The sequence below is a fragment of the Acanthisitta chloris genome, unplaced genomic scaffold (assembly GCF_000695815.1).
Source record: "Acanthisitta chloris isolate BGI_N310 unplaced genomic scaffold, ASM69581v1 scaffold3080, whole genome shotgun sequence".
NCBI lineage: Eukaryota > Metazoa > Chordata > Aves > Passeriformes > Acanthisittidae > Acanthisitta > Acanthisitta chloris.
The window spans coordinates 135,605-153,934 of NW_008649768.1; the positions used below are offsets into that span (position 1 = coordinate 135,605).

Here is an 18,330-nt window from a genome sequence, read left to right on the forward strand (position 1 = left end):
ACAATAAAGATGACATTGCTGCACACGGTGACCCCTTTGTTGGAAAGAAAAATGCAGTGTTCTTAGACACTATTCAGGAACATGAATTTACTCCCCCAAAAGCAATGAAATTAACACCTCTTTATACCTGACCTGCAACTCATTGGAGGACCTGCCAAAGCTGCATTTTTTTTAATGCATAGTGTTAATCAAGCAACCTTTTTTAATGTGTGAAGAGATGTTTACAGATGATAAAAAAACATAATATATTTGGCCAAAGGAAAATGGTTTGCATATGTCTGTGTTGATGTAGCATATCTCTGATGCTGTAAATTTAGCAAATCTCAGATGAACAACCCATTTCTGTAAATTTATTTTTTGTTTTCCTTCAGACGCAACCTGCCTTACCTATTTTAACACTGGGAAGAAGTAGGGATATAAAAGATGCTTCTTGAAGCATTTGGTACACACCTGAATGTATTCCAGTAGTTTTGGTTTTGGCTGAAGGCCAACCCTGAGTCTTAGTGTGGTGTAGAAGTGTCAGGTATTACATGTTCAAAAATGGTTTCCTTTTTGTTTGTGTGTGTGATGTTTGCACTAAGTTCTTAAAATTCCAGGTGCTGAGACTACTAGTAGGAGTTAAGACTGCTGGTGCAGCAGTGTGGAATTGCCCTGAAGGGTGAGAGTGCAGTCAGAAAGTCTTTGCCTGCCTTTACCAACCAAGAGTAAACCCATTTCCTTAGCACTCTCCCATGTGGAAGCAAGGCCAGAGTGCTCTACACCAGCCCAAAGGGCAGAGGCCTGTCCCATGGAACACTTTAACCAGCTGCCTGTGAGTTCCTGGAAGGGAGACCCTTGTTTGACAGCTAGAGGATTGATTGCTATTCCGCTTTGGTTCTGAGCCTCACCACCAAGGCCATTCATATGAATGTATTAAATTGGCCAGCATTATATTCTACCTGCAGATGTTCTTGTCTATTCACAGGTTAAATTTGAATGTAAACTAAGATTTAAAGAATCATATGCAGATGCTTTTTTGCTTAACTTATGTAATTGCTTTTTGTGACTTTTGGAAGAGGGTTTGAAAACATTGCTTTCCTAGTGTAAAGTTTTCTTAACCAAAAAACTTGGTGAATTTAGCTTCACTAGTCAGTCTACCTCATGTTATTGTTTATGAACTGAAACTGTCTGAAGTTGTGGCTATGGTATGTTTATAATGTGCTTTCATTAAATTTGGCTATATTAAGTTACCATTTCAGACTGCCTCTCTCTTAGCAGGTACTGCTCTTGATTTCCGAGCCTGCCGTGGAGAATCACTTCTAGATTCCCTGTGAACCCAAACCACTTTTCTGACAAAGCCCTTTACAGTCTGCTCACAATCCCCTTGAAAATTACATGTGGCAGCTTGGAAACAAGAGCCTCTACAGACCAGAATTCACCATCGTTCTGCTACTTCAGCCCTAAGTACCCTTGAGTGTTGTGTGGGAGGTGGTGTAAGGTCTTTGCTATAGCTCCAGACCAAGGCTTAAGAACAGCACAATATGAACAAGTGTATCTTAATGGTTCTAAAATGGAAACAGACTGTACATTTAAACAATTTAATATTTCCCATCCTATGTTAAGGTTTTAAGCTATTACTCAAGGCTGAGTCTATGGGACCAGATGGGATCCATCCCAGGGTGATGAGGGAACTGGCGGAAGAGTTCGCCAAGCCGCTCTCCATCATTTACCGACAGTCCTGGCTCACTGGGGAGGTCCCAGATGATTGGAAGTTGGTGAATGTCACACCAATCCACAAAAAGGGTTGCAAGGAGGACCTGGAAAATTACAGGTCAGTGCTGGGCCCAGTGCTCTTTAATATCTTTGTTGATGATTTGGATGAGGGGATTAACTGCATCATCAGCAAGTTTGCAGATGACACAAAGTTGAGGGGGAGTGTCGATCTGCTGGAAGGCAGGAAGGCTCTGCAGAGGGACCTGGATAGGAGGCTCAGGGGTGACCTTACCACCCTCTACAACTCCCGGAAAGGAGGTTGTAGTCAGGTGGGGGTTGGTCTCTTCTCCCAGGTAACTAGCAGTAGGACAAGAGGGCATAGACTCAACTCTCTCTGTAAAAAATCTCTTCCTAATATATCCAACCTAAACCTCCCGTGACAGAGCTTATCAGGCATTGGAATGGGCTGCCTGGGGAGGTGGTGGATTCACCATCCCTGGAGGTTTTCAAGATGAGACTGGATGTGGCACTTAGTGCTGTGGTCTAGGAACCACAATAAGGTTGGACTCAATGATCTTTGAGGTCTCTTCAAACCTGGTTGATTCTATGATTCTGTGTCCTCTCATCCTCTCACTAGTTGCCTGGGAGAAGAGACTGACCCCACTTGACTACAACCTCCTCTCAGGTAGTTGTAGAGAGTGATAAGGTCACCCCTGAGCCTCCTCTTCTCAGGGTTAAACAACCCCAGCTCCCTGAGCTCCTCCTCATAGAGGACCCTTCACCAGCTTCAGTGCCCTGGTTCAGAGCTACTGGGGCTCTGATCCTTGGGATGTGATGCAAATGCACTGACAGTAATGGTATTCGTACCCCAAGAAGGTATGAAGGCCATGACTGTGTTCTCCAGAGATTGCATCAAAACACAATCTGCCTTAGCCACATTTTTCCCCCAAGGAAAGTATGAAATACCCTAAAGATACACTCACACTTAGTATCATAGAGTAACTTTAAAAAAGCTATCAAGTATTTTATTTTTAATCTATCTACATTATGTACAGATCAAGAAAGGCCACAGCAGTTTTTCAACATACAAACCCTTTAAAAGAGGAGAGATTTATGAAGGAGTGACAAGTATCAAAGTGAAGTCCACTAACAAAGGTATATACTCAGTACAGTACTTGAAGAATGATGAGTACACCAGTCCTCAGGGTTTTCATTCCACCTGTTACTCCACAACTAACCTGTGGGAGAAGGGGACAGGGGGCACCTCACTGCTGCTGACACCGCCCTGGTGTCAGCAGGGTACAGAATGCATCCCAGAAGCCACTGTGCAGGCTTGTGAGGGTTGCTGCCCACGAGAACTGCACCACAGGGCTGCTTGCCTTGATGCCTCTGGGCACAGCCTCGAGCTGTGTCCAGCAGGGAATGGCCAGTGGCTCCCCTGGCTGCGGGAAGGGGCGAGACCAGCGGTACAGTACCGACAAGCACTGGTATATCACCACATTAAGAACTTCAGCAGGTACTCGTCAACGAGACTAGAGTCTTTGCATTAGTTTACAGTCCACTATGAACAATTTTCTGCTGCATGTAAACATGACTAACTAGATAAAATACAATCAAACTTCTGTAAAAGTTAATAAAATATCTTTCTCTTAAAAAAACAAAGTTAGCCTATTACTGCATTGTTTACAATTTTAATAAAATAGTACAACCTCTCGGTTGTTACCAGTCCTGAGTTCACTGTAAGAAAAATGGCCCTGGCTTCCGCTGCAGGTCTGCACCCACTCGGTGTGCTCTGCCAGAAGTCTGACGAAATTCCTTCGGAGCAGCTAAGTCTGTTGCTGTCCATTGAGGAAGTTGTACACCAGGAACTGGCCAGTGCCACAGTACTGTGTTGCAAAGAGTTTTCCATCAGGAGTGGGGTCAGAGAAAGCGATTTCTTCCTTACTTAAGTATGAGCCATATATGAAGTTGCTCCTGTTTAAGAGAGGGAAAAAGGAAAAAAATTACCCTCAGGGAATAATGAGAAATATTTATGCTGTTAGGCCACAAACCATTAATTAAATGGCACGGACATTCATTCCAACTATTTTTTGTAGAAAAGTGACTGCTAGGGCTATGACTGTACTCACAACAAATGCAAACAAGCTACAAAACAAGCCAGAGTGCCTACAGATGGGGCTGAAAGGATCAACATCAAGGCACAATTCCTAAGTGTACATTCAGTAAAAACGGTACAAAAAGGAAGAACCATTTTGCTTAACTTCTGGGTGAAAAATATTCTATGTCTGTTTTACTCTTCCTTGAAGAAAGAGTGGTGGAATCAAGGGATACTGTTCTACTTCTCTGGCTGGCTGTGTGAGCAAATCTAGAAAACTGAACTTGGGGAGTTTGAAAAATTGAGTTCTATCAGGGGGAACAGGTAATGTTTATCCTTGGAACCAGAAGAAACTCTCATTAAACTAAAGTATTTTAGTTTCTATAAAATACACTTAAATATACTTGAAGAACAATTATGAGCTTTGCTCACATGGACATCTCCGTTAAATACTGAGGAAAAGTTAACAGGAACAAAATCCTTTTTCCTTACTACCAGCTTTACTCCCTTCTCTTTTGTGTATTTAGGAAGATGATTTTTGCAAAGTCCTAAGACTGACTGGGTTTTTGTGACTCCAGGTCAGCTGTGAAAGCTTGAGGGAAATGAGGCAGACGTTCTCAAAATGGACTTAAATGTCTAATACCATGCCTTGAACATTTTGAAGTCAGGATTTAGCTGGTTACCAGAATCATTCAGTTCAAAGCACTTTTTGCTATGGAAGACACTTAGGTTTAAGTTTCACCAGCATCCGAGAAGATCTAACTGCTTACTGCCATCACATAGCAGGACTCACTGCTTTCCTTTGCTTCCTGGGCTCCCTTGTCTAGACCAATTCTAGAGCTCATCAGACCTTTCTACACACCAACATCAAGCTCTTTCTGAAAAAATCTACTGATGATGAGCTACTGGAAGGCCAAACAAGCACCAGAGCACAGCAAAAGGTAAGGTGCAATGCACAACTCAGGAAAACGGAGGCCTCACTGGCTACAACAAACCAGCAAAATTGATTCCAAAGATCCTTCAGGGCTGTAGCTGAGAGAGCAACTCCAGCATTGCTCTGGGGGAGAAATCTTTCCTTTAAAAACAGTTTCTAGGAAATGAGCTACTGGAAGGCCAAACAAGCACCAGAGCACAGCAAAAGGTAAGGTGCAATGCACAACTCAGGAAAACGGAGGCCTCACTGGCTACAACAAACCAGCAAAATTGATTCCAAAGATCCTTCAGGGCTGTAGCTGAGAGAGCAACTCCAGCATTGCTCTGGGGGAGAAATCTTTCCTTTAAAAACAGTTTCTAGGAAGCTACGGAACACACTACTAAAATCTGCCAGAAATATAACCAGATCATCAACTTAATACGCTTATCTGAATACAGCTCTACAGTCCACACTGCAGACAGAACATGATCTGGTAAGAACTTTTTAGTTGCTCCCACCCAGGCAAGATGTATTCTGCAGAGCAGGAGAGTTTTGCTAAGCTCACCCAAGAGGGTGAGGACTGGCAGAGAGAGCAGTACCTGTGCTACAGACTTCAACAGGATGGGGCTAGCACAAACCTGACAGCACAGCAATAGTAAGGTTTGGGCAGTTCTTGGATTTCCTCGGAAGAGACATTCAAACTTCTAGGAAATGCCATTGAAAGAAACCTAAGGTTTGGGGATTCCACATTTTTAACATTTATCTAAACAACAGCACAGACGTTGGAGTCCTTTTATGGATCTAGCACTTAGCATTCAGCTAAATACACTCATCACCAGCTATTAAAGCTCCATGGAAATTGAAAGTATCTCCAAAGGCTCAGTTAACCTGAGTATATAAAAAACCCCAACAAACCAACAGTTGGAAGCCACCAGACCATATCATGTAGTTTGGAGCACTGGGTCTCTGCTCCCTCCCTCTTTCTACCTCTAAGGAATGGACAGTCAGCCAATGGTTAGGTCCCAGTCACTTGGGTCATCTCACACTTTGACCATCCTTTACTCACGATTACCTCAGAGGGATTTACCCAGGCTCGCTGCAGTCTGCCAGACTGACTCACTACAGCTGCACTTGGAGATCTCTTTGAAAGACAAGCTATTGCAGGGTACTGACATTAGGTACTGAACTCCACCCAATACTGGGACTGTCACCTGCACTCAAATCTACATTCCCAGTATCACCAGCAGCCTGAGACAAAGCAATAAACGTTTTGGACTAAGTTTATCTAGACCTCATGTAACTGAAGCGCTTTTTCTGCATTACCTCAGACACTCTATCATCCGAGATGCAATCTTCTTCCGCCGCATCATGCTGAACACCCATATCCGACTGATCCCACAGATGGCAGGCTCTGGGGAGGTCGAGCAGCACCAGGCTTTCTGTCTTTCAAATATGACTTTTTCATTTTCTGAACTGACTTCTGGAACCTTCTCTTCTATAACTCTGTAGCCCTGCAGGTGATGTAAAAAAATACTTGTCACTTTATAAAAGCATCACTAACGAGCAAACAAAATAATTAATGCGTAATTTGTTTCAGTTAAACATACTTACTTGCTAAAATGCCTTACCAAAAAGAGTATTTGTGCCTCATTTAATTTCTCTTAAGAGAACAGATGATAAAAGGTTTAAAAAAGCCTTAAAAGCTTATCCAATTTAAAGTAACAGCAACAAATAATTCAATTCTTATTACCACCTGCATTAAATTGTTTGCACCAATTTCTCTGATTTTAGCTCTGATTTTTCTCTGATTGTTCTCTGCTACTCCCAAGGGACAGCAGAAAACAGCACAGTTTACTAGGGAATAGACAATACGTGACAGTTTTGTCACCAGCATGACAACATGACTTCTTGTCCTGCCTTCCACTGCAGTCCTGCTCTCTGCTTCTGTTTCCTGTGGAGCTGTTTGACCCCACAGTGATTCAACCCAATCATACAGAGCATCCACTTTTTCATCCATGTTGGATTTCTGCTGGGTAGGGGTTTGAACCTGCTTGTCAAAACAAGCAAGAGGAGAGCCAGAGCTAGCACAATAGCAGAGGAAGAAAAGTTCCACCCTCCAGCTGTAGCAAGTTCTTAGATGAGCAGGTGTAAGCCAAGTATGACACCACCCGTGTGTCTCAGCTCAGTGTCAACTACACAGAAATGAGTAACTACATTTCAGAACGTTCTGCCACCCAAATTCTCTTCTTCCCTGGAACAGGCATACACAGAATACTTATTTGCTAAATGGCTAAGACCTAAGCTGTGTAATTCCAGAACCTCTGAAGAACAGTCGATGAGCACTGACACAGATTGCCTCTCTCCAATTCAACCACTTACCCACTGGATGTGTTCTGCAATTAAACAGCCGATGACTTTTTTGTCATTAGAAATAAAAAGAAGAGTTTTAGTCCTGGAGTAACACATGAGTGGAGCTTGCTGAAATCCCAAGTCATTGTCCACCATTTCTCTAATTTCTTCGACCTGTCAAAATACATTTAAAGGTCACATAAAAAACACAGGTAAATGCACATTTCTACAAATTTACATTAAAATTACAGATATGCAAAACTGTATTAGGATATCCAGAACACTGCAAGCTATTCCAGAAGTTAAGGATTCATTATCCTAAGTAACCCACAATACATCTGTCCACATAAACATTCCTTAAATAACACTTGGCTGGAAATAAGAAGAGACCTCTCAGTCAGCATCCACTAAGTCCAAATTTTAATAGTCTAAAGATAATACAGAGAATGTAGATAATCAAATAATCTGATATTCCAGAAGTAAAAGAGACCTACAATGAAAGTAAAGATAGTTAAGTTCAAGTTTTTCTGTTGTTTTTAAAGTCTTAAAAGAATTAACCCATGAAGGGTTTAGAGCAGACAACAGCAGGCATAGTGCCAAGGCAGGTGGAAAATGCATACTTGTGTTGTAAAGGAATGAGTAACTGTCACCTCTTTCCTCCAGCTTTCTACTCTTCCATTAGACTTGCAGAGAAAAACTGACACCAAAAAGAAAATGCTGCTTAATGTTCGCAGGTTGGAAGAAACAGATAAACTCCAGCATGAAAGTAAACAAAAGCTTATGCAGGAGCTGATATTTTACTAAGGGATTCTTGTACCTACAACTGGACATCGAAACAGCCTTTATCATCCCTCATCTCATGGCCTTTCCCATGTGGTGCATTAAATGGCATCAGCTTCTTGAATGCATGTTGCAATAACAAATTAGTAATGCAAAAGTAGAATTACTGATGCTATGAATATCAGAGAATCACAGAGTGGGTCGGGTCGGAAGGGACCGCAGTGGGTCATCTGGTCCAACCTCCCTGCTCAAGCAGAGCCAGCCTAGAGCACACGGCACAGGATTGTGTCCAGACAAGTCTCGAATATCTCCAGTGAGGCAGAATCCAAAATGTGCCTGAGCAATCTGTTCCAGTGAGCACATAGCAAATAAATTCTTCCCCATGGTCATGTGGAACTTCATGTGCATCAGTTTCTGCCTATTAGTACTGATCACATGAAAACTGTGTTAAAAGAAATGCTTTACAAATAACATTTAAAAGGTATGGTATCAGTTACTCTATTTTCTCACCTAACCTTCAGGCACCAATCCTTAACAAGAAGTCCAGTCACCCAATTTGACACTAAGTAACCACCCTTGACATCAGGCACGCACAGTGGTGGCAGCTGTGGATTCTTTCAACTTCAGCCACATGGAACTACAGAGAACTGTATCCTAAATGGCTTAATTTGCCACAGACTTCCTTTCTTCTGCCCCACTTAGGTATTTTAAGTATTTTTTTTCTTCAGCCATTATGTTAAAAAATGAATGTGCAGCAAATGTACTAACATTAAGGTAGTAACACCAGAGAAACAAAACTAGAACAATAAACTTGTCTGCATTAAATGTTGTAAAAGAAAAATGTGTAGTTTCTTTTCAATTCAGTAACTTCAAAAGTTAGACTAAAGGAAACCTAGTACAGCCACACCACCAGCAAGAGCTGTCCTGGGCATCAATTCAGCCTCCAGAGGCCACTTCCATCCTCAGCCATCCTGTGACCCTGTGACAGTGGCACTGTACAAACAAACCTACAGCAAATCCCCAGCTAAACAGTCAGTGCCAGGCTACAGACGTGGTGACACATTAAGATGTATGAACATAGGTTAGACAGCAAGACACTGATGTACCTATTGTTATAAGTCTCCAATAGCTTTAGAGAGTTTCAAGAGAGATATGAGTCATGGCACAAATGGAAACTAGAGAAGAGCATGGCAATGAACAGAGCTCTACAAACCATTATTTAGGAGCATAAACTGAAAAAACAGCAAACCCAGACAATCCCCTTAAGGTAAAAAAACCATGGTCTGTTCAGGCACAAAACAGCTGTTGGTCAAGAGGAAAAGAAGAATGTTTTCTATAGCTACTGCAGTACAATTAGTACTAATGAGCTTAAATTGCAGCATGGAGATTCTGTTGGACATTTAGGGAACATTTCCTAATGTTATGGATAGCGAAGCACTGCAACAGAGTCTGAAGAAGTTAGATAAACCTCTGGTGACAGAACTTTTAGGAAGTTGTCAGATGCAACATAACCAGAGCAGGTCCTGCTTTGGACATGGGATTGAACTAGATGACCTTGAGGCCACTTTCCACCTAGATCTGTTTTTATCATAAAGTCACTTAGCAAATGGTGCCAGATTTGTGCCGTGTAATAAAGTTAAAACATTTCAGTTAAATACAGTAGGAAGTTTCTGTTACATAAAACAACTGTCAGATTCAGCAAGTATATTAAATAAAGCATTTTCCAAAGCCAGCTGCTGGTTGCTGCTGTTCCCAGCCCTGCCCAGGCCCATCCTCCCTCTGAAGAGAGCAGCAGTGCTAAAGAGTGAGGGACCTGACCTGTTTGTAGAAAAAGCTACAGCATCACTGCAGTTTGGAGCCCAACTTCAACTGCTCACACGTAAATTACACAAACAATACTGTAAACACTCTCATTATTTAGATAGGAAAACATCAAACAAGGCAAGATAGACCAGTCTAGTCCTTTTCACCATACCTTTTTAAGTGCATACTTTGGGTCATCAGGAAGAACCATGATTATCTTTCCATCAGGATATTCAGCCAAAATTCTTTCCTTTTTCCAGCCCTAAATAAAACAGACATTTATCTAAACCATATACAAGATGTACTTTCACAAACAGAAATGGCAAATTGTTGTTCTAGACACTGAATTTATGAAGAGATTTCACACTATTTAGCAGTTGCTTTGCTAGAGAAGGAAACTTCAGCTAGCTTTTTAAATGAGCACAACAGATACGATGCTATTTATACAGTAATTTATACAATAACTATATCTAAAAATAATTTGTGAAAGTTTCTTATAATTTTCCAACTAGTATTTTTTTCCCCCAGGACTGCAGTGCAAACTCAATTTTAAAATAGAAGCAGCAAAGTCAGCTCACATAACTGATTTCCAAACCTACGTAATACTTATTTTCCGAAGTTCAGTGAATGGGAAAACCCTAAGTTTTATTAAAGGATTTCTTTTTAACATAGTTACCTCCACAAATACACACTCAGTTTTAAAAGTTTGGCATGCGAAAGACCTCCAGGAGGTTCTGAGTGAACTGATTGGCATGCAGTTGCCCAAAATGTAAGGAATAATTTATGTTGTTACTGATCATAACTGTTAAAGCCACAAGAAGGATACTAGAAAAAAACTTATAACTACCTTCTAAGAATCTAATAGGGAAGGAGACTACGTTGTGTGTATCTGAAGTATAAACATACTCAAAAAAATAGAGGTAATTAACTCTTCTTCAGATCCACACTCGTGGTGAATAATGAGCAGTACCTGCATGGAAAAAACAAAACAAAAAAGCCACTTAAATCTAGCAAGATGGGACTGGTAGATATTAGAACTCATGTTGCTTTGATGGGACCTAAAAATACTGAATGCAGAAGTAACTGCAGCCTCTAAAAAGGCTGATCTACAAGTCTTACTTCAAAGCAACTTTAAATAAAAAAGTCTTTGAAGAAACAATTTGAAGGAATAATTCTCATTGAAACCTGTACCTTCCCATAAAATAATGTTCAACTACAGACCAAGCAATGGAATTTGGCACTGGATGAATGCCATATACACTACCACAAAAACTGACAAGCTTCAGTGCTACAACACTTGATCTGTACCTCATTTTCATCATGATGATTTTACTCCCTCACCCCAAGCAGGACATGAAGAGAGTAAGTTTAGAAATTTATCTCCTTGCTGCTAGCCCTGCAACTATTTAAGTATCAGTTTAGCACTCAGCATGTCAATGGTTGCAACACAGACATAATTCTAATCCTCTCAGCTCCCCTTCCCAGCAGCAGCTGCACAAAAAGACTCTGCTTGAATTTATATGCGTTATGGTCTGAACACAAAGGTCAGTAAACAGCAGTGCCACAATACTCAGGGAAGCAGAAAAGTGCAACTTGTGGGATTGTGACACGCTTTTTGAGATCGTCAGAAAGGTGCTAAAAGATTAAGGCACCGATTACTCTTCTCCAGCCTCAAACCATATCTCTCAAATATTTTGTCTTGTTCTGCCTTTTGGCTACCTGTTTACCATGCAAGAGCTTTTCACAGCTTATTTGAAACCAACTGTGACCATCACTCAGGAGACAAACAGAATGTGTTTGATAACCCTGCCATTACAGCATCCAGACTGTGCCAAGCCTGATGCAGAAAATTCAACACCAGTCTTTAGGTTAAGGTATCCTGTTAACACCATAGACAGGAATTTCCACAAAATGAAATCCAACAAGAACAAAGCACTTCTGAACATCGTGTTGTTATGCTTTTAAGCAACAGCATATTAACACAAGTCTAAAAACAATTTTGTTAAAGTGCAGTAAGTGACTCTCTAATATGTAGGACTCATTATTTTCATTCCTGTCCACCCATTCATTTTTTTATGTGAGTCATATAACATGGGGACTGATGATATTCACAGGAGGGGCAGTTTCTAATCTGAAGTATTTTGGAATTGATTCAGAAATTTATTTTTTGGATGCAGCTTTCCAAGAAGTTCTGCAATCCCCAAGCTCATCCAAGATTTTTAGTGAAGCTATTTTAAAGTCATATTGAGCTTTTTAGTCAGATGCAGCTCTAAGAATTTAAAAAAGAAAAACTATCATTTCACATATTTACCTGCACCTTTAATATCCTTATTGTGAGTTTTAGCAAGCAATGCCTTGTCCTTCCTTTAAACCAGACAACTGGAAGCAATGCACAAGACTGGTCACAGCTCTGCCATTAAAGGAAAATGTGCAATAGCTGCAGGTGGAACTGATCCTATTTTAGATATCTACAGCACACAAAACATGCTTTAGTACCAGTATCTTGCATGTGGTCTGAAGATGGTTGATGGTAAGGTCCCTTAACATACCTATCAATGCTTTTTAAACAACCCCCCACTATTTTAACACTATTTAAACAAAACACTACAGTCTGCAAGGTATTTCAACCACTGAGAACCAAAGTGGGACTCTTCCATGCAGGCAGATGACAAGAACACCTTACTATTCTACTACTAGTAAGAAACAAAAGCATTGTGTTTGCAATATGTAATATACTACTGCAGTGTCAGAAAATTGCCTTTCCTTTCAACTGATATTACTTTAGGACATTAAGACTTATTTACTGTTGAATCAGATGCCTGAGCATTGATATACATTGCTCTGATGACCAAAGAACCTAAAAGGAAAGCTACTGTTCCCACAAGGATACATGCTCTGCAAGGCCTGGAGTAAAAGAAAATGAAAAACTCTTCCCTGGTACTGGAAGTCTATGTTGAACAACAGATTGCCTCTAGCCAGCAGCCGCAGCAAGGCACACAGACCCTCATCACCACAGCTGGGCAGACTGGGGCAATGCAGTGCCCCAGCAGTGTGCAAGAGCTGCTGCAATATCCTCCTCCCCTCCATGTTAGGCCTGTTTATTCCACAGGTAATTGTAATTATTTGAGAATTCAAGGCAACTCTGCAATGCACAGTTAACTAATTTTTAATCTACCTCTAACCTTCTCTTCCAATTTAAGCAGAAGCAACCTTCATTATTGTGTGTTCATTAAGGTGCAGTGGCAACAGACGTACAAAAGAAATCATTCAAAAAAAGGGGCAATAGAGACAATCAGTTGCTAACACACCATGAAATAGTATGGATGGTTATTACCAGTACAGAGTATAGTGCATTGCTTTCTCTGGGTATTATGTATGTACATACTGAATGCTGTAGAATACAGTTGTAAAAATGGCTCCAACATTAATATCACAGTGACTGAAGTATTCAGTGCTCTGTTTTTCACCATAAAATCATACAATAGTTTGGGTTGTAAGGGACCTTAAAGATCATCTAGTTCCAACCCCCCTGCCATAGGCAGACATCCCTTTCACTTAGACCAGGCTGCACAGAGCCCAATCCAACCTGGCCTTCAATGCTTCCGGGGTTTGGGCATTCATCCCTTGACTGGGCAACCTGTTCCAGTGCCTCACCACCCTCACAGTAAAGAACTTCTTCCTAGTATCTAATCTAATCCTATTCTCTTTCAGTTTGAAGCCACTGCCCCTTGTCCTGGTCACTACATGCTCTTGTAAATAGTTCCTATGTTTCTTGTAAGTCCCTTTTTAGGTACTAGGGAAGGCTACAATTAGGTCACCTTGAAGCCTTCTCCAGGCTGAACAATCCCAATTATCTCACCCTTTCCTCCTAGCAGAGGTGCTCCAGCCCTCCTACCAACGTGGTGGCTCTCCTCTGGACTTGCTTCAGCCAATGTCCTTCTGTGCTGGGGACCCCAGAACTGGATGCAGTACCCCAGGTGGTGTCACAGTTTAAAACAATCTCTGATCCAGATTTAAAAGCATAAGCTAGTAGACACCACAGATTGCTTCCCATGCTTTTCCTCATTCTTTAGAAGTTCTTACATAAGAAAAGGAAACTGCACAGCAAACCTTGTTCCTTTCTATATATGCCAGTTCTGGCTTTTCTGTACTCACTATTTTCAACTGATTACAAATACATGAAAAATCAGTGGTGCTTTTTTCTTAGAGAGGCTTTTTTCCCTCAGAAATACTGAGGTATTGAGGAAAATGTGGTTAACACTGTATAACTATTGGTCTTCACTAAGAAAAGCATTTATTAATTTTTTCCCCTAATAACAAAGCCTAGTGTGACATTTTGTGCACTTTTATTCTCAGTAATCTGCAGCAGAGAATTGCATCTACTGCATTCTTCTTCCTGACACCTTCATCAAATTAGATATTCTGCCTCTCTCTCCTATGAACATAATATAATGCTTTTCTGACTGCAGAACACGTTAAGGTCCTTGGATGTAACTACTAAACACCATCCTCTATTAAAACTTCTGGTAGAAGACAGGTAATGGTAACAACTTTATTTGTAATATTATTTTTATGTCACACAGATGCATCACTTTTGGAAAGACAAGCATGAAATCAAGATAAGCATGAAATCTTTCCAAGATGATATGAAGTTCAGCATCATCTCCAATCTCTATATTCTATTAACCTCAGGTATCAAGAAGTCAAATATTGCCCTTTTCTGAAATTTGAAAATCATAAGAAGCTCACAGAAGAGCTTGGGTGCAGTTACAGCAGAATAGCTGTGAACTCTTCAGATTAGACACTGGCTCAAGTAATAGGTTCCTCCACTTCAGCTCAAGATACTCTTAACCAAGAGGATGAGCTTGAAGTGCAAACAGATTAACTGCATTCATGTTGGGCACCTGAATCCAGGGGCATTCCTAACTTAAGGTTTTGGCTTTGCAACTCCAAAACACCATTAAAAATGCCTTGCTCTTACCAAAAACTTTGCAGAAATACCAAGTTGACACTACATGCTATCATAGAGAGGATACACAGTTGATACTGTATGGTATCACAACTAGAAGACTGTATAAAAGTGAACCGTGGATCCATCCCACAAAGTTATCTGTCCCTCTGAAGTTAACATCTGATGTGTATGCCACCAGTCAATGCACAGACATGTTAAAATGGCATCATTTTTCTGGAGACTTTCAGATGTCTGAAACCAGAAGAATAAGGAAACAAATTGCTACATTTGTCTGCAGTAAGGAACATCTCTCACACTAACCTATTTCTGCTCCAGTGCTATCCTTGACCACCTCACCCTCTTGCTAATTCAATTTTTACACTTCTATTAATAGCAAATGTCACCCTTCAGAAAACCCTTATCAGTCCTTGCCAATCTTCTGTTCCCAAATCCAGAAAATGTCACTAAACTTGACAAACTGCTTCTCTGCACACGAAGCCTGTAACTCTCATATTGTCTCTATCAGCCATCCATGACAAAACAAGTATCCCAATACCATCTCCTTGTTAGACTGCCCTACTTCTGGGGCATCATGAAGTTTCCAGAGAGACCTAAACAGAATCTTCTACTAAAACAAGATAGGCCTTAAAATATACGTTGTATTTTGTTGAAGATAGTTAATAATTTATTATTTACATGCAAACTACCTTATGGCTACTCAATACTTGCAAGCTGCATGCAGGTGGACAAGCCAGTACCAATAACATCCATCTTCACAGCTCATAGCAAGAAGCTCTAGCAGGATAATGTATACAGATCTCCTTTTTGTGAGTCTGTGAAATGTGTCATTAACAGAACCACTAAGCACATAACAAGAGATGCTCAAAAGGGAGGAAAAACTGAGGAAAGTCTTCTCAAGTCAGACTGGGACTACATCATATGGCATGAAGAATGTGAATGACAAGGGAATGAAAATTGCTTGTAAAATACCTTAGAATGGCCTCCAAAATCACAAACAATGCCAAATATATTAATTGGAGAGCTAATAGAGTACCACACCAAGGTCACCAAGACCAGACATTCCTGGATCAGAAAGCCTAACCAAGGAGTTACCAAGACTTCGTCTAGTACACTTCTTTAATCCCATGATGCTACTGTCCAATTAACACTTTCTGTTAGGGAAAGGAAAGTAGTTACAGTTACACAGTAACTACATACAAACGTCTAGAAACCTCGAGTCAACCTCCCAACAACCCCCACTAGAATCCTCCCAGCAAAACCAGGATAACTAGCAATCATCCTGGTATTTAGGGTGACTAAAATTAACAAGCAGTCACTTGGTGTATTAATTCACTGACAAGAAGGCTTATCTTAAAGTGAGATCATTTTCTAAGAGGAGGTAAGAATGTTCCTGTCACAATACTATCAACCAAGAACCACTGACTGTGGATCAAACGACTGGTGCTAAAGACTTACCTATTTATCATGGCAAAAGTCACTCACCCATGCAGAAAACAGTGTCAAATTCTTATGTGGGAAACACAATCAGAGGGGAATTTAAAGACTCAAAAGAGTCCTTCTATCACCTCTTACTCTACAGTTTCCATTCCAGAATAACCATCTAACCCATCGCTACAGCTGCCTGCAATGCCACAAAACACAACCGGAGTCTCAAAAGATAAAACTGTTTACTCACTGAACTGACAGCACAAGTAATCTGCTTGAGTACACACTGTGGGAAGTTTTAAAAAGATGCCTAGCAACTGAGAAAACAATAGGGAAAGTTTTTCTCAAATTAAAAATCATACCTAACTTTATACAAAAAAGTTATTCATGACTGGTTTAAGGCAGTCTGCTCTTTCACTGTTATGTTATTAACACTGTTACTCTAGACATACACGCAAGTGAGAAATTTCAGCTCTTTCAACTTCCAAAACAATCAAAACTTCAGTGCAGCTTCTTACCTACATGAACACAGCAGCTTTAAGTAGCTATTGAACTCATCTGCCAGCTTCTGTCCAAAGGAACTAACACCATCTTCTGTACATTATGTTTACATCTTTGGTAACACTTAAGATCTGAAAGCACTTGGGCAGGGGGGGTGGTGGTGGGGAGAAACAGGAATAAAATGGGGAAAGGTATTTTATGGTGCCATTATAATGTACTGCATTCCCTCACACTTTCTGCCCAGTCCCGACCTACAAAGTAGCTATTGTGTATCAGTCTGGATTATTCAGCAAAAACTAAACCAAGAACAGAACAGATACCTGAACTATTTACCAGACTGTTTCAAGCACTTTAACTATGACTATGTATCCTTATGTTTGCAAACAGTGGGATAAAATTGTGCTTGAGATTTAAGAGTAGCCCAACAGCCATTTGGTACCTACATGGAATGAATTGGTGGCCTCAGTTCAGTTATCCTGGAGGTCTTATCTACTCGAGTGTAGAGTACTGAAGGTAACATGTGTGATAAAGAAAATAGACTCTGTGGATTCTATTCCGGATTTCAGACATGTGAACAGGTATTTCCTATGTTTTGTAACATCAGCTAGTGCAAAGTAGCTGATTTTACAATACACTTGAAATTGCACAAAACTTTTCAAATCTGAGCTTTAATATGAAAGATATACTCAGATACAGCACATATAATGAAGCTATGAAATAATACTTTGTACTTTAAAGATCACAATCTCACTATAAATTAAGTTTCAATATACTATCAAGTTCTATCTGCTGGATTCCTAGACACTTTCTCTTCAAATGACATATAATTGAAGAAAAAGTAATTTAGAAGTCATCTAAGAACACACAATTAATAAAAACAGTACAATCAGATCTGTATCTGACTACTAAGTCAACCACTGAGAACACCTGTTGTACCAAAACCTGTAGTTAGCACTTTCAGAAGTGACATTCCTTTGTTTCCTTATTACTACCCTCACCCCTCCCCAAGATTAGGGAATTGCAGCAGAAATAATGCAATGGCAATAAACCACCATTATCCTACTAACGATTTTTATACGTTATATATAACCTGTCTACCATAGCTCTTAAAAACATTTACTTCCCAAAGTGGATGATTTATGGCCTACTGCGATAATAATCTATTTGAACACAACTTCATGTAATGTAAATTGTAATCAGCACACAGCAAACAAAAGACACTGCTTATGTCTTAGAAAGAAGGGTTTCTTACCACATATTTAACAGCACTTATGAACTGGTTATGAAATAGCAGGTGTTGGGTTTCATCCTCTGGATTTGACACGGTGTAAAGCATCCCACAAATATTACAGGAAATAGCACCAAATCTCTTCTGTCCTCCATCCTATTAAAAGAAAACAAAACAAAACCCCACAAAACAGGTGTTTTTCAACTGCACACACAGTAAATACAGTTAAACAGAACTTCCATCTAATCAGATATCCCTTTTATAACTTCACTTCTGGAAATTCAACACAAAGGCTAAAATGGAGTCAAACAGGAGGAACAAGTAATGCAGAATTGAGAACTCCATCTTTCAAAAACCCACACAGCCTCAGAAGGTGCCAGCATCAATCACAGAGCAAACTTTACCTAACAAAATTAGCTCCACCCCCCCCACTACTTTAGACCAAATTAATTCTACTTTATGAAATACAAAGACCATAGAATTCTTCCTTCATTACCCTATCTGCAGTAAGCACCATAACCTTTCACGAAGAAAACTCCTACATCCAGTCCCACACTGTTTGGTTTTCCCTA

At 40.3% G+C, this 18,330-nt stretch overlaps 1 protein-coding gene across 1 annotated transcript in view; it reads right to left on the minus strand.

The window, feature by feature from the left end:
• Positions 1 to 3,170: 3,170 nt before the first annotated feature.
• Positions 3,171 to 18,330, minus strand: part of ESCO1 (establishment of sister chromatid cohesion N-acetyltransferase 1) — a 30,286-nt gene continuing 15,126 nt past the window's right edge. The window contains exons 7-11 of the mRNA XM_009071033.1: positions 17,783 to 17,914; positions 9,805 to 9,894; positions 7,080 to 7,223; positions 6,024 to 6,211; positions 3,171 to 3,666 (exon numbers count right to left, since the gene is read on the minus strand). Coding sequence (XP_009069281.1) covers positions 3,519 to 3,666; positions 6,024 to 6,211; positions 7,080 to 7,223; positions 9,805 to 9,894; positions 17,783 to 17,914 — 702 coding nt within the window. The 3' untranslated portion in view covers positions 3,171 to 3,518. The remainder of the gene's footprint in view (positions 3,667 to 6,023; positions 6,212 to 7,079; positions 7,224 to 9,804; positions 9,895 to 17,782; positions 17,915 to 18,330) is intronic.